Below are 13,271 nucleotides of genomic sequence, written 5' to 3'. Positions count from 1 at the left end.
ACCTGTCTGACTGTATTGTGCCAACTGTATAGTTTGGTGGAGGAGGGATAATGCTGTGGGGTTGTTTTTCAGGGGTTGCTCTAGGCCTCTTAGTTCCAGTGATGGGACATCTTAAAGTTTCAGCAGACCAAGACATTTTGGGCAATTGTATGCATACAACATTGTGGGAACATTTTGGGGAAGGCCCTTTTCTGTTCCATTATGACTGTGCCGCAGTTCACAAAGCAAAGTCTATAAAGGCAAGGCTGAGTGAGTTTAGTGTGGATGAACCAACACTGTCAAACACCTTTGGGAAGAACTAGAGATTGCGAGCCGGGCCAACTTGACCAACATAAGTGTGTAACCTCACAAATGATCTTCTGGATGAATGGGCAAAAATTCCCACAAACACACTCCAAAATCTTGTAAAGTGCGCAGTGAAAGTGTCATTACAGTAGCAGGTTATGATGTATTGCACAGTGTGTATTAAGAAGAGAGATGATATAGTGATGTGATTTAGCACAGTTCAGACAGTAGGAGATCAGTACCATCTCAGCATTAGAGACTTGTAGTAGACTTGTAGAGCCTTACAGCAAGATCTTACACACCGCTCTTTAACACAGTGTAACACAGCTGTAACAGCCTACCACTGAATGTGCTTCTCTCTTTTTCCAGTGTAGCATGCAGAGAGTGTGAGGGGCAGTCATGGGCTGGAGGTTAGGGAACCGGCCCTGTGACTGGAAAGTCACGGGTTTGATCCCCAGAGCTGACAGTACATGACTCAGGTGTCCTTCAGCAAGACAGCTAACCCCCAACTGCTCCCCGTGTGCTGTGGATAGGTCTCTCCACCGCTCCGGGCAAGTGTGCTCACAACCCCCTAGTGTGTGTGTTCACTAGAGTGTATGTGGTGTTTCACTGCCTGGATGGGTTAAATGTGGAGGTGAAATTTCCCTGTTGTGGGACTAATAAGAGTCACATAGAGTGTTGTCAAAGATGACTTGTTAAGAGTCTTTTGTTCTGCCACAACCTCCAAAGAACTTTACTCCTACAACAGATCTTCCTAATAAGTTTGTTTAATTTGTTCAGAGCACTTTTGTTAATGCTGCTGCCCCAGAACACAACAACATAGAATAAAGCACTCGCTACAACAGACTCTTAGAATGTCCATAGGAGCTTCGGGCAAACACCAAAAGACCTCAGCCTCCTCAGGAAGGACAGGCGGCTCTGGCATTTCTTGCACACAGCATGAGTGTTACAGTTCCAATCCAGTTTGGTGTCCAAGTGCATATCCAGATATTTGTATGTCCCTACCATCTCCATATCTACTCCACCAATGGTGACCATCTCCTTAGTCTTACTGATGATTAGCTGAAGCTGGTTCAGCTTACGTCAATCAACATCCTTCACCAGCTTCTTTTATTCCTCCTCTTGTCCATTCCTCTTTATAAAAATGAATACAAACACACAATACAAACGTAAAATACATATCCCTTCTTTGCATACAGGAGCAATAATGACCACTATAACTTTAATATGCTGGTTATTTCTAGCATTTATGCCTTATAATTGTGCCATGTTGGATAACCATTTGTGGTTATTGCATGTACTTAATATTACAAGCAATACTGTGCTCTGTGATCTTTTTGCTTAAACAGGCCCTATTCATTTGCTTAATCAACATAACAATACTCCCCGCATTCATCTAAAAAATGCTGACAGTTATTAGCATTGCTAATCATTGCTAATGTCATTGATAATATCTCTGAATACTTCTCCTACCAGAGTAATGAGAAGCTATTAGATTCAGCGCTGAAGAATGTACGTGGGAGTTGAGGCCCTTTAGGCCCCATTGTACCGTTACCACTGGCTGCACTGCTGGTTACTGTTGACTAACTTGTTTTAACTGGATTGTATTCTATATTGTTTGCAAACTGATTGTATTCTGCCCTGATTAGAGTAGGTCATCCATTTCAGCAAATAGCTTTTAAATGCTGAACATAAGTTCTGCTTTTGTTCAACATTGATCAGTTTTCACTCTTTATTCCTCTGAAGTCTCACACCAATCAGGCATAAATGTAAGACCACCTCCTTGTTTCTACGCTCACTGTCCATTTGATGAGTTCCACTTACCATATAGGTGCACTTTGTAGATCTACAATTACAGACTGTAGTCCATCTGTTTCTCTGCATACTTTTTTAGCCCCCTTTTACCCTGTTCTTCAGTGGTCAGGACCCCCATAGAACCTCCCAGAGCAGGTACTATTTGGGTGGTGGCTCATTCTCAGCACTGATGTGGTGGTGGTGTGTTCATGTGTGTTGTGCTGGTCTGAGTGGATCAGACACAGCAGTGCTGCTGGAGTATTAAGTATTGATTGTCATGTATTGTTCTGCACTGATGTGTTTTTATTATATTGCACTGCTCTGTGTTCATCTGTGTTTCTTTGTCTCTGGGTATCAACAATGACTTTGTTTCTTCTTGTTTCTTTTTGTTTCTGCACTCAGGACTGGCTTTCTCCCTAACCTATCAGTAACTATCAAAGATACTTTCTCTAGATAGACAAAGCACTTCTTGTAAGTTGCTCTGGATAAGGGGGTCTACTGTATTCTGTAAATGTAAATGAGTATTGACCTCAGTGTCACTGCTGGACTGAGAATAGTCCACAAACCAAAAAAATCCAGCCAACAGTGTCCTGTGGGCAGCGTCCTGTGACCACTGATGAAAGACTAGAGGATGACCAACACAAACTGTGCAGCAGCAGATGAGCTATCATCTCTGACTTTACATCTACAAGGTGGACTGACAAGGTAGGAGTGTCTAATGGAGTGGACACTGAGTGGACAAGAGTTTAAAAACTCTAGCAGCACTGCTGTGTCTGATCGACTCAGGCCAGCACAACACACACTAACACACCACCACCACGTCAGTGTTTCTGCAGTGCTGAGAATGATCCACCACACAAATAGTGCCTGGTCTGTGAGGGGCCATGGGGGTCCCGATCCCTGAAGAACAGGGTAGACGGGGGCTAACAAAGTATCAGAGAAACAGATGGACTGCAGTCTGTAATTGTAGAACTACAAAGTGCAGCTATACAGTAAGTGGAGCTGATAAAATAGACAATGAGCATAGAAACCAGGAGGCCTGATCGATGTTCAAAACTTTTTACAATAAATTAGCATTTAATAATCAATTTGGAATAACCTAACATATTTAACAGAAGGCTGTTTAGATTTTGCCTTTTATGTCTGCAAAACTGAAAGCACAACTGGCATTTATGTCTGATTGATGTAAATGTGGTCACTCATCATCAAGTCACTTATCGTACGTTTTTGTTAAAAATCAAATATTGTGGACCAAACACCCCCATAAAGTGAAGCAAAGTATAGCATACTTACTGGCAAACATAAGCAATACTTTCCATTTTATGGTTTTGTGTATTTTCTCTGTATTACTGTGATGAAACACAACAAATACCCAAGCAGTGATTTCAGTATTCGCCTATTTCCTCGGACAGAGTACTAGAGTACCTGAGCACATGGCATGTTAGAATGTAACAAAGTCAAGACTGCTTTGCTGCTCCTGTCAAGAGCAGTAAACACACTCACGCCTTCACATGTACACACACAGTGGGAGCTCTGTGGTTTCTGACCTGTTGGTAAAGTAAACTTGCAGTAGTCATGCTTGAGGCGTTCTCTCTTCCTTTTTGTCCTAATCAGGAGCTCAGCGGGAACAATTATGTCTCTGACAGCTCAGATCCTCACACAGAGTGAGAGAGCATCTGCCCCCAGGCCTCTCCCCTCGTCACTTCCTACACACACACACTCACACACACACCTTACCACAACCCATCTGCAACAGAGCAACAATCACCTGCACATCCTCTAAAAATACAGCACAACAAACCGGAGAGAAGAAGGAAGAAAGACAGAGGAGGAGAAAAAGAGGGAGATAGATAGCATTAAATAGAAGAGCTGGAAAGCAGCGTGAACAAAGGCATGACACCCTCATTCATTTTTTATGTCCAGAGATGAAATGCTTTTTATTTACTCATCGCTGGTAAAGCGAGATGGATGTGGAAAGTGTGTGCAGCCAGTCAGTCACAGCCACATAACACACACACACACACACACACACAGACACAGTTGTACTGCATTGTGACGCACCTTCTTTGTAAGTCCTTCTTCGCTTATAAATTAGTTCGTCTTTACAACCAAAGAAAAGAAAGCATTTACCCCTACAGCACATACACTGACCATCAAATGTTTGAGGACACTTAATTCTTCAAATCTTTTTACAGTAAAAAAGCAATTTCATAGTCAATTTGGAATAACCTAACATATTAAACAGAACGCTGTTGAAATTTTGCCTTTGATGTTTGCAAAAACTGCAAAACTCTGCACAACTGACATTTGATCCCCTTGATATGTCGCCAGCGAATGGAGTGATGAAATAATTGAAGTCAGGAAGGAGGAACATGCCTGATGTGCCACCTCCTTTCAATCTAACGTCCTCTAAATTAGTACATTTCCATCTCAATCACATTTCCTATGATTAAGTGACTACAACACACCTCCACTTTATCTCGGCCTTGTTCCTCATTTATCTTTTTTAGTCCTGCCTCCTTCTAGTTGGGAGGATTTGATTGCATTCAGCCACAAGAGCATTAAAGAGATCAGGCACTCTTGTCAGATGATTAGTTCTGGATCACTACTCTCCAGCTCATCCCTGAATTATTGGATGGAGCTCCATCCCTCCATCCCTCTGCTGGAGGGCTTTAAACCTCTCTATCCAATGCTTGGCATGGGGTTATGGTGACCTTTGGCCCATATACAGCTGCTACAGATCATCCAATTCCATTGGCAATGCTTTTCTACAGCAATTGTTGCAGCTTAATTCACTAATTAGAAGTGGACCATGTTCTAAGCTGCTCCTCCTAATCTAACAGCCTATAACTTAGGAATTTTCCATCTCCGTGTTTCCTATGATGAAGTTTTTGCACCCCACCTTCACCCCAACTCCTCCCTGTTCTTCAGTCCTCTTTCAGGCTTACTTCTGTTCATCAAGTTGGAGGGGTGGTCTTCAAGCTCAAAGGAGCTGCACAGCGCTCCAGTGGGAGTTCTCAGAGTTCTCACCCCTCTTTCAGTCATACAATCTCTTTTTATAGTACAACCATGTGTTGAAGTTGTGAGCCGAACTGGCAGAACAACATTTGGGCCAAAAGACTTTCACATGCTTTTAACAACAGATTGGAAAAGAAAACTATTAAATTGTTATTTAGGCAAATCCTGATCTTCATCACAAGAAAGGCCCTTTGATGAACATGATGCTAAATATCACTATAATCTAAAAAGGTTTTATGTTAAAATGTTTGCAGGTTTTTTTACTTTAAAACAAGGCAAACATTCTTTAGGTAATATACTTCACTATAGACAACAAATGAGCACGTGGCACAATTCATTTAACACACTGATTTAAAATGCACATTTAAAGGAGTCGAGAGAAAAGGTCAGTAGAGGATTCTGTGTCAGTACTGACCGTGTCCTGTGAAACATATTACGGAATGGATGGTAATGAGAGGGCTTTGACTCTCTGTGTCATCTCTAAGGGTGGGGGCTGTCAGAGGATTTAACAACTGGGAGAGATAAATCCGCACTAAGTCACCTGTGGGAGAGGGATAGAGGGAGGAAGCTTCCTCCCTGCCACAGATCAGTGGAGGGAGTGCACATTGACTCTATTCTTAATGGGAGAGGAGTGGGTCTCCACTTCCCAGGCTTCAATCTTCTACACATAATGATTTTGTATGTAGTTGCTACTTTGTCGGATTCTTTGTTTTGTCATTTTGTCATTTTACCAGAAGCGCCTACCATGTAAGTGCACTTTGTAGGTGTACATTTACAAACTGTAGCCCACCCTGTCCATCAGTGTCTGTGTTTACATACAAAGATTTTTGCCAATCCGATTGAAAACAATCGGATTAGAGATTCAGACTGAGGTGTTTATTCTCACTCTGCTCAACAATCTGATGAAAATCTTCGTTTACACGCTTACTACAACTAATCCGACGCTAAATGATGCGCAAAATTGAAATAAATGAGGGCGAGTTGCAGATTTTTGCACAATACTTTATATGCAGACACAAGACACACACATTAAGTCAGTACTTTATTATGTCCACCTACACTGTATTCACACTTTTTGTTCCTACTTTTCATAAATGCCTACCATATAGGCGTAATCGGTGCATATAAAATTACTGTCTATAGCTCATCTGTTGCTGCACAATTTCTCAACGATCCTCAACAACAAGATATCATCATGGACCACCTCTGTCCAGACATTACTTGAGTGGTGGACCATTCTCAGCACAGCAGTGACATAAACATGGTGGTGGTATGTTAAGGTGGGTCGCACTGGTTTGACTGGATCAGGCACGGCAGAACGTCCAGGATTTCTAATTACTACACTTAAAAAAGATGGCTCTTCAAGGTTTCTGTAGTAAAGAGAATGGTTCAGCATAGAACCATGAACAATCAAAGAACCATTTGCATGCTTACTCTGCATGTAGAAATTCTTCTTCAGATTAATGGAGAATGTGTTGTATATGTTTGAAATGGTACTATATAGCATCAAAAAGGGTTTTCCTATTGTAAAAGCTTAACATTGTAACAATAGCAGAACCCTTTTTTGTGCTATGTAGTACCATTTTCATAAAGGTTGTAAATAGAACCATTTGCAATGTATTCTGTATCAATCCGAAGAGCGATTTCACCATGTAAAGAACCATTTAAGAATGAAATAATTCTGTTGTAGCCCACCCGCTGCTTTGCACAATGTGCATTAGTCACCATCCAATCCTTCATCAGTGGATAGTTTCTGACCATAGAAGCACTCCTGGCTGGACCTTTTTAGGTGGTGTACCTCTTTCCACCTAGCAGTGACACTGATAACTACTATTGTGTTGGTGTCACTGCTGTTTTGAGAATTGTCCACCAACTTAATAAAATCTGGTCAACAGTAGTCCTGTGGTCATAAACTGGCCAATGATGAACGAGGGCTGCTAACACATCAATAGATAGACTACATGTTTTTAATGACGTGGCTAGTTAGTGTATGTGTAATTGCACACCTCTATAGTGGTCTTGGGAGGAAGGTGGAACTCATAACGTAGCCTGTGAGTAGAAGCACTAATGCAGTCAATATGTGAGGGCATATACATACACATACAGTATACACTGAATCTAATATACTGCACTAAATGATAAAATACAAAGCCTTTCTGTTTCACAAAGTTCCACAATACAGAGCTAAGTATGCATTAAATCTGCAAAGCATTTAAAAGCACTAAGCAGAAGAATCATAAATTGTTTACAACATGCACCACAATGCCAGTAACTTGGCTAAGGAGTTCTGAAGTTTGGTGCCTCAGGCTGAAGAGAATGATAGAAGGTTCTTCAGCTTCCACTGTGGCCCAGCAGCAGATCTGAGCACGAACATTTCATAAAGACGGCTCTGTCCCACAGCAGCCCCTGATCTGAATCAAAGTCATGTTCCAATTACATTTCATTACTCAGATCCTAATGACACACCGTGATCATTTATTGATTTAAAGTCAGCTCGCAATTGTTCCCATACAACAGGACCCTGTGCTTTTGTGCTCACGAAAAGGAAAGGCTCTGTGACAAGCCTGACACTATATAACTTCACCCACAAAAGGCCCCAGCCTTATTATTTACACACCATAATTAAGAATTGATGTGACACAAAATGAGTGGGAATTCACAATGAGACTGTAATCGGGGAAAGGAGAAGACTGTAGGAGGGAGAAGGATTGAGGTTACAGTGGTAACACAGAACAAGGCCCAGCTTTCAAGTATTCTTCCTATTTTAAATACAACTCCATTTGTTCAGGTGTATTAGTAGCACAGCAGGTTAGATGGCCTCCTGCTTCCATTCTGGGCAGGGCAATAAAGCACTTGTCTTCCTACTCAGCATGGTGGCCCTGTGAGAGACTATTGGCTCCACTGTGTATAAATAAAGCATAAAAGATGTACATTAGATCAGTCATAAAACCCAGGTCTGTTATTGTAAGGTTTTCAGTTTATTAACACTTGCGGTCAATGTGAATCGAAATTCATAGCGCATTTTTCTTACATACTTTGACGTATTGCCAAATGAAACGTGGTATTAGGGACTATGAGCTAGCTGAGCATTTTGCCTGATGATAGGTGGGGGCGGTTGAAAGGGAGGTGAAAAATGATATTATTTGTTAGTATTTTTTCAGCGTGTTCAAGATATACATTTTCTCAGCCTGCTGTTGCATGGTGGTGCAGTCCAAACTCAGATGCTTTCAAGATGAACAACCAGGGACATCGACTGGTCCATTCTTTGGCTTCATAACAGAGACTTGCTTTCAGTTTTTAAAAGAAATTCTTTGCTTCTCATAATCCAAGTAATTGAAAACACGTTCAATGATGATTAGGTCTGGACTCCGAGGTGGTCAGTCCAAACTGATCAGGAGGGCCGGCTCGGTCCTAGGGACTCCTCTAGACCCAGTGCAGGCGGTGGGAGAAAACAAGCTAGCATCCATGCTGGAGAACTACTGCATGAGACTCTGGCAGCACTGGGCAGTTCCTTCAGTGACCGGCTCCTTCACCCCAAGTGTGTGAAGGAGCACTATCGCAGGTCCTTCCTTCCTGCTGCTGTGAGACTGTTCAACCAGCACTGCTCCCAGTAGACCACACACACACAATATACACACACAGTATACACACATTCAGAATGCAAACATTTTTCATTGTGCAATATGTTCCTAAGTGCAATACAGATTTTATGCAACTCTTATTTTATTATTATCCTTATTTTGTTGTAAATAGTCTAGAGATTTAGCTTTTATTGTTATTATTTATAATGTTGATAATGTTTATAATGTTTCCCGTTTCTATTACTGAGTGCCTTACTCCTGTTACTCTGCTGCTCCTGTAATACTGTGAATTTCCCCACTGTGGGACTAATAAAGGATTATCTTATCTTATCTTATTATTAGCTTCTTTGCTGCAAATTTTTTGTCTGATTCCTTTTCTCAGTAATGGCTTCTTAACAGCAACACATCTTTTTGAACACGTGGCACTAAGTTGTCTTCTCACAGTGGAAGGATGGACAGAAACAGCTTTGGAATAGTTCAGATCTGAAACAAGAGTGGAGCTTGATTTCTCCCATCTCTAAAAGATGAAAGCCTGAAGTAAGTTTTCATTTGATGGGGATAGTTTTGATGGTCATACTGGTCTTAGTTGCGAGGAGTTCGCACTTCTGTTAGACTTTTGCCTTACTTACGCAAGTGGATTATTTTTTTTTATATCTAATCTTTTCTGAATATAATTTGTATTTAATAGAAATGTAAAGTTTTTTTTATTTTTTGACATAATTTGAAAATGCCTGTTGTGCTTTCCATTGTGTGTCAATTTCATGGTGAATGGAAAAATAAGAAATGGCCCAAAATTACTTGGACAAACAGTCAGGTCCCATTGATTTACAGTATTTTTTTCCTTCTCCTGTAAAGTTATTATTTTGGAGATACAAGGTTTTGTTCTGACAGTAGCAATATATATATATATATACACACACACACACCCACACACATATTATATTTCCAAAAGTATTCGCTTGTCTGCCTATCACGCATATGAAATTGAGTCATCCATAGGGTTTAATATAATGATGTCACCCTTTGCAGCTAAAACAGCTTAAACTTTTCTGGGAAGGCTTTCCACAAGGGTTAGGAGTGTGTTTATGGAATTTTTGACCATTCTTCCGGAAGTGCATTTGTGAGGTCAGACACTGATGTTGGATGAGAAGGCCTGGCTCACAGTCTCCACTCTAATTCATCCCAAAGGTTTTCTATCGGATTGAGGTCAGGACTCAAGTCAAGTTCTTCCACACCAAACTCGCTCATCCATGTCTTTATGGACCTTGTTTTGTGCACTGGTGCACAGTCATGTTGGAACAGGAAGGGACCATCCCCAAACTGTTCCCACAAAGTAGGGAGCATGAAATTGTCCAAAATCTCTTGGTCTGCTGAAGCATTAAGAGTTCCTTTCACTGGAACTAAGGGGCCGAGCCCAACTCCTGAAAAATAACCCCACACCATAATCCCCCCTCCACCAAATTTTACACTCGGCACAATGCAGTCAGACAAGTACTGTTCTCCTGGCAACTGCTAAACCCAGACTCGTCCATCAGATTGCCAGACGGAGAAGCGATTCATCACTCCAGAGAACACGTCTCCACTGCTCTAGAGTCCAGTAGCGGCACTTTGTGGTATTGTGGTATACTACATTTGATGCTTTGCATTGCGCTTGTTGATGTAAGGCTTGGATGCAGGTGCTCGGCCTTGAAAACGCATTCCATGAAGCTCTCTACACTGTTCTTGAGCTAATCTGAAGGTCACATGAAGTTTGGAGGTCTGTAGTGATTGACTCTGTAGAAAGTTGTTGACCTCTGCGCACTATGTGCCTCAGCATCCGCTGACCCCATGCTGTCATTTTACGTGGCCTACCCCTTCGTGGCTGAGTTGCTGTTGTTCCCACTTTGTTATAATACCACTGATAGTTGACTGTGGAATATTTAGTGAGGAAATTTCATGACTGGACTTGTTACACTTGTTGCATCCTATCACAGTACCCCACTGAATATATATATATATATAAATTGCTATAAATGTTTCCAGTGAAGTTTCTCTGCTGGGGAGTTGCTCGGCTTTTTGAGTTGAGGACAGATCAGTTGAGTTGAGGACAGATCAGTTGAGTTGAGGACAGATCAGTTGGCCAAAATCTATGTGCTAAGGCCTGGAAGACGATGACATATCACCCTGAAACAGCAACTGTTCAACATAGCCATGCTGGCTCTCACTGAGGGGTCTTTGTAGTTTCAATCTATTACCTCCACCATTAGCGTCCATTTGGTTCCCAGTACTGCAGCGGGAGTGTGCTCATACTTCATGCTGTTTGTTCATAATGGATGTATCTTAACTGCAGAGAGCCTGAAAATTCCAAGCTACCCTTAAATGAAAGAAAAAGCAAAGTTAAATTGGTGGGAAGTACAGTAACGGCTTTATTAAATTAGTGCAAAAGACAGACATAACTCATTCGTAACGTCATTGTTTTCTTTGCTTTACCAGTACATATGGGGTCTTCCACACAAACCCACACACACATATTGTTATTTATTTTTTCTCTCTCTTTTTTTATCCTGTTCTCACAAGCTTAAAAGACGAACCACCAAACCAACAGCCTTCCTTGGCCTCTCTGCAGGGGTCGAGGGGAGGGCAGGACTAAATGTCATACCAACAGATCCATGAAAACACAGTTCAGACAGATTGCCAGTTTGCAAATTAGTTTAAGACTCCAGATTCAACCACACATTCTCAAAAAAAACTGGAGCTAGTACATGAAAAAGAAGAAATACATCAATAGCATTAGAAATAGTGCCTAAAATTCGCAAAAAGATTCAACTTTCGGTCTTTTATTTGTAAGGGGTAATTGAAGAGTCTGCGGTCAAATTACATAAGTTAATACATTTTGTACAATGGTAAAAAATAAAATATATATATTGTGTACTTTTTGTCCCCCACTGGTTTCACACCATTACTAGAAAGATATATTCCACTCCATAACAACTAATGCAATTTAAAAACTGAGAACAGAAAATAAAGACTCCAGAGATTTGACTTTAAACTTTGAAGGCTTTTGGCTACCACCTTACCCTAAGAAACCACAGTCACTGCAGACTAAACAGGCCTTTACATCCTCTCCATACATTAGTAAACAAAGTTGTACAGTAGTCTTTAACCAGAGACAAATAAAATACATCAGAAAGTCCAGTTGCTTTTCCCCCCATCCGCTACGTCCTTATTATCCAGTGAGAGTTCATTCAGGTGGTGGCCATGACACTGTCCAGAGGTACGGAGAGAGTGATGGGGTAAGGGAGGAAAGGAGTGAGGTGGAGAGAAAGGGGAATGGTGAAGGTGCTGGCCAGAATGGGAGGCATGTGGGGAGAGAGAAGTATAGAGCTAAAGTGTGGGCTTCGGGGGGAGGGTGTGACTGGGGGAGTCTTTTAAAACATGTGTGAGAGGTCCTCTCCTGTCGCCTCGGCCTTGGTTTGATGGGGGCACGGACTGGTAGATATTCTTCAGCTTTTGCGAGAGGACCACAGAAAGGTTCAGCGGAAATTTACAGGCCTGAGAGAGAGGGAGGGAGAGAGAGAGAGAGAGAGAGAGAGAGGCTGTGAAAGTGGGCAAGGGCAGAATGAACAGTGAAGACAGTATTATCACAAGTTATGACAAGTTTATCACAGATGAAATGCAATCAAAGTAACATCAGCTCAAATATTATAATTACAGTCCTAGGAAGTGCAGTGTACAATATTTTGTATGATATTAAACTTGAGTGTTACATCCAGAAAAGTTTGAATGGAAAAAAATAAAAAAACTAAAAGCAATGACTAACGTTAGATCGGCTGCCACAAATGATAAAGGAGCCTATGTTAATGTGATGATAGTCTCAGCAAGAGTATTTTAATTTAGATGGATGGATTCTCAAATACCTTTATTCTAATGCTTTAATTTAAAACGTCCACCAATTACAGTAATGTATTGTAGTCCTTATTAATTTAATAAGAATATTATTAATAAAATGAAAAAAAAAAAACAAGGAATAGATGTCATAACACTGCTCAACAACCATCTGTATTTGATTAGAAGTGTTCTGATGAGCACTCTTGATTGACATCTCTCTGTTTAGTACTCTCGACCACTCGTAATCGAGCCTACATGTATGACCTCACTGATGCAGATTGTACGAAACAGAGAGAAGTTCAGTGACCACGTAGTCTTCGCTTAGTATTCTGTAGTTATTTTTGTAGTTGTGTTCATTTATTTTAGGGTGACCGTATTTTGTTTTTCGAATAAGAGGACACTGGGAGAAGGAGGGCTGCACAAGGAAGAGTGTAGAAAGGAATTGCCATGATGAAAGCAAAGCCAAATCCTGGACATTTTGGGCAATTTAGAAATCCCATTTAGGTTCCCGAAAAGAGTACATGTCCTGGAAAAAGAGGACATGTGATCATCCTGATATACCAGGTTGTTCAGGCTCAAAGAGAGTGACACCTTTCAAGTTGGAATGCATAATTTTGACAAAGCCAAGTAGGTGGAACAAGTGACAATATGAGCTGATAGACTAAAGCTTATGTGAGTTTTACCAAAGACTGGACTGGCCAGTTTACATCGACAGGTTAGGTATTC

At 41.1% G+C, this 13,271-nt stretch overlaps 1 protein-coding gene across 1 annotated transcript in view; it reads right to left on the bottom strand.

The window, feature by feature from the left end:
• Positions 1-11,059: 11,059 nt before the first annotated feature.
• Positions 11,060-13,271, bottom strand: part of cdh13 (cadherin 13, H-cadherin (heart)) — a 511,235-nt gene continuing 509,023 nt past the window's right edge. The window contains exon 15 of the mRNA XM_017689216.2: positions 11,060-12,209. Within this exon, the coding sequence (XP_017544705.1) occupies positions 12,202-12,209 (8 nt within the window). The 3' untranslated portion in view covers positions 11,060-12,201. The remainder of the gene's footprint in view (positions 12,210-13,271) is intronic.

This window comes from Pygocentrus nattereri, chromosome 7 (assembly GCF_015220715.1).
Source record: "Pygocentrus nattereri isolate fPygNat1 chromosome 7, fPygNat1.pri, whole genome shotgun sequence".
In the NCBI taxonomy this organism is placed as follows: Eukaryota; Metazoa; Chordata; class Actinopteri; order Characiformes; family Serrasalmidae; genus Pygocentrus; species Pygocentrus nattereri.
This window is presented reverse-complemented; position numbering and strand designations above follow the sequence as displayed.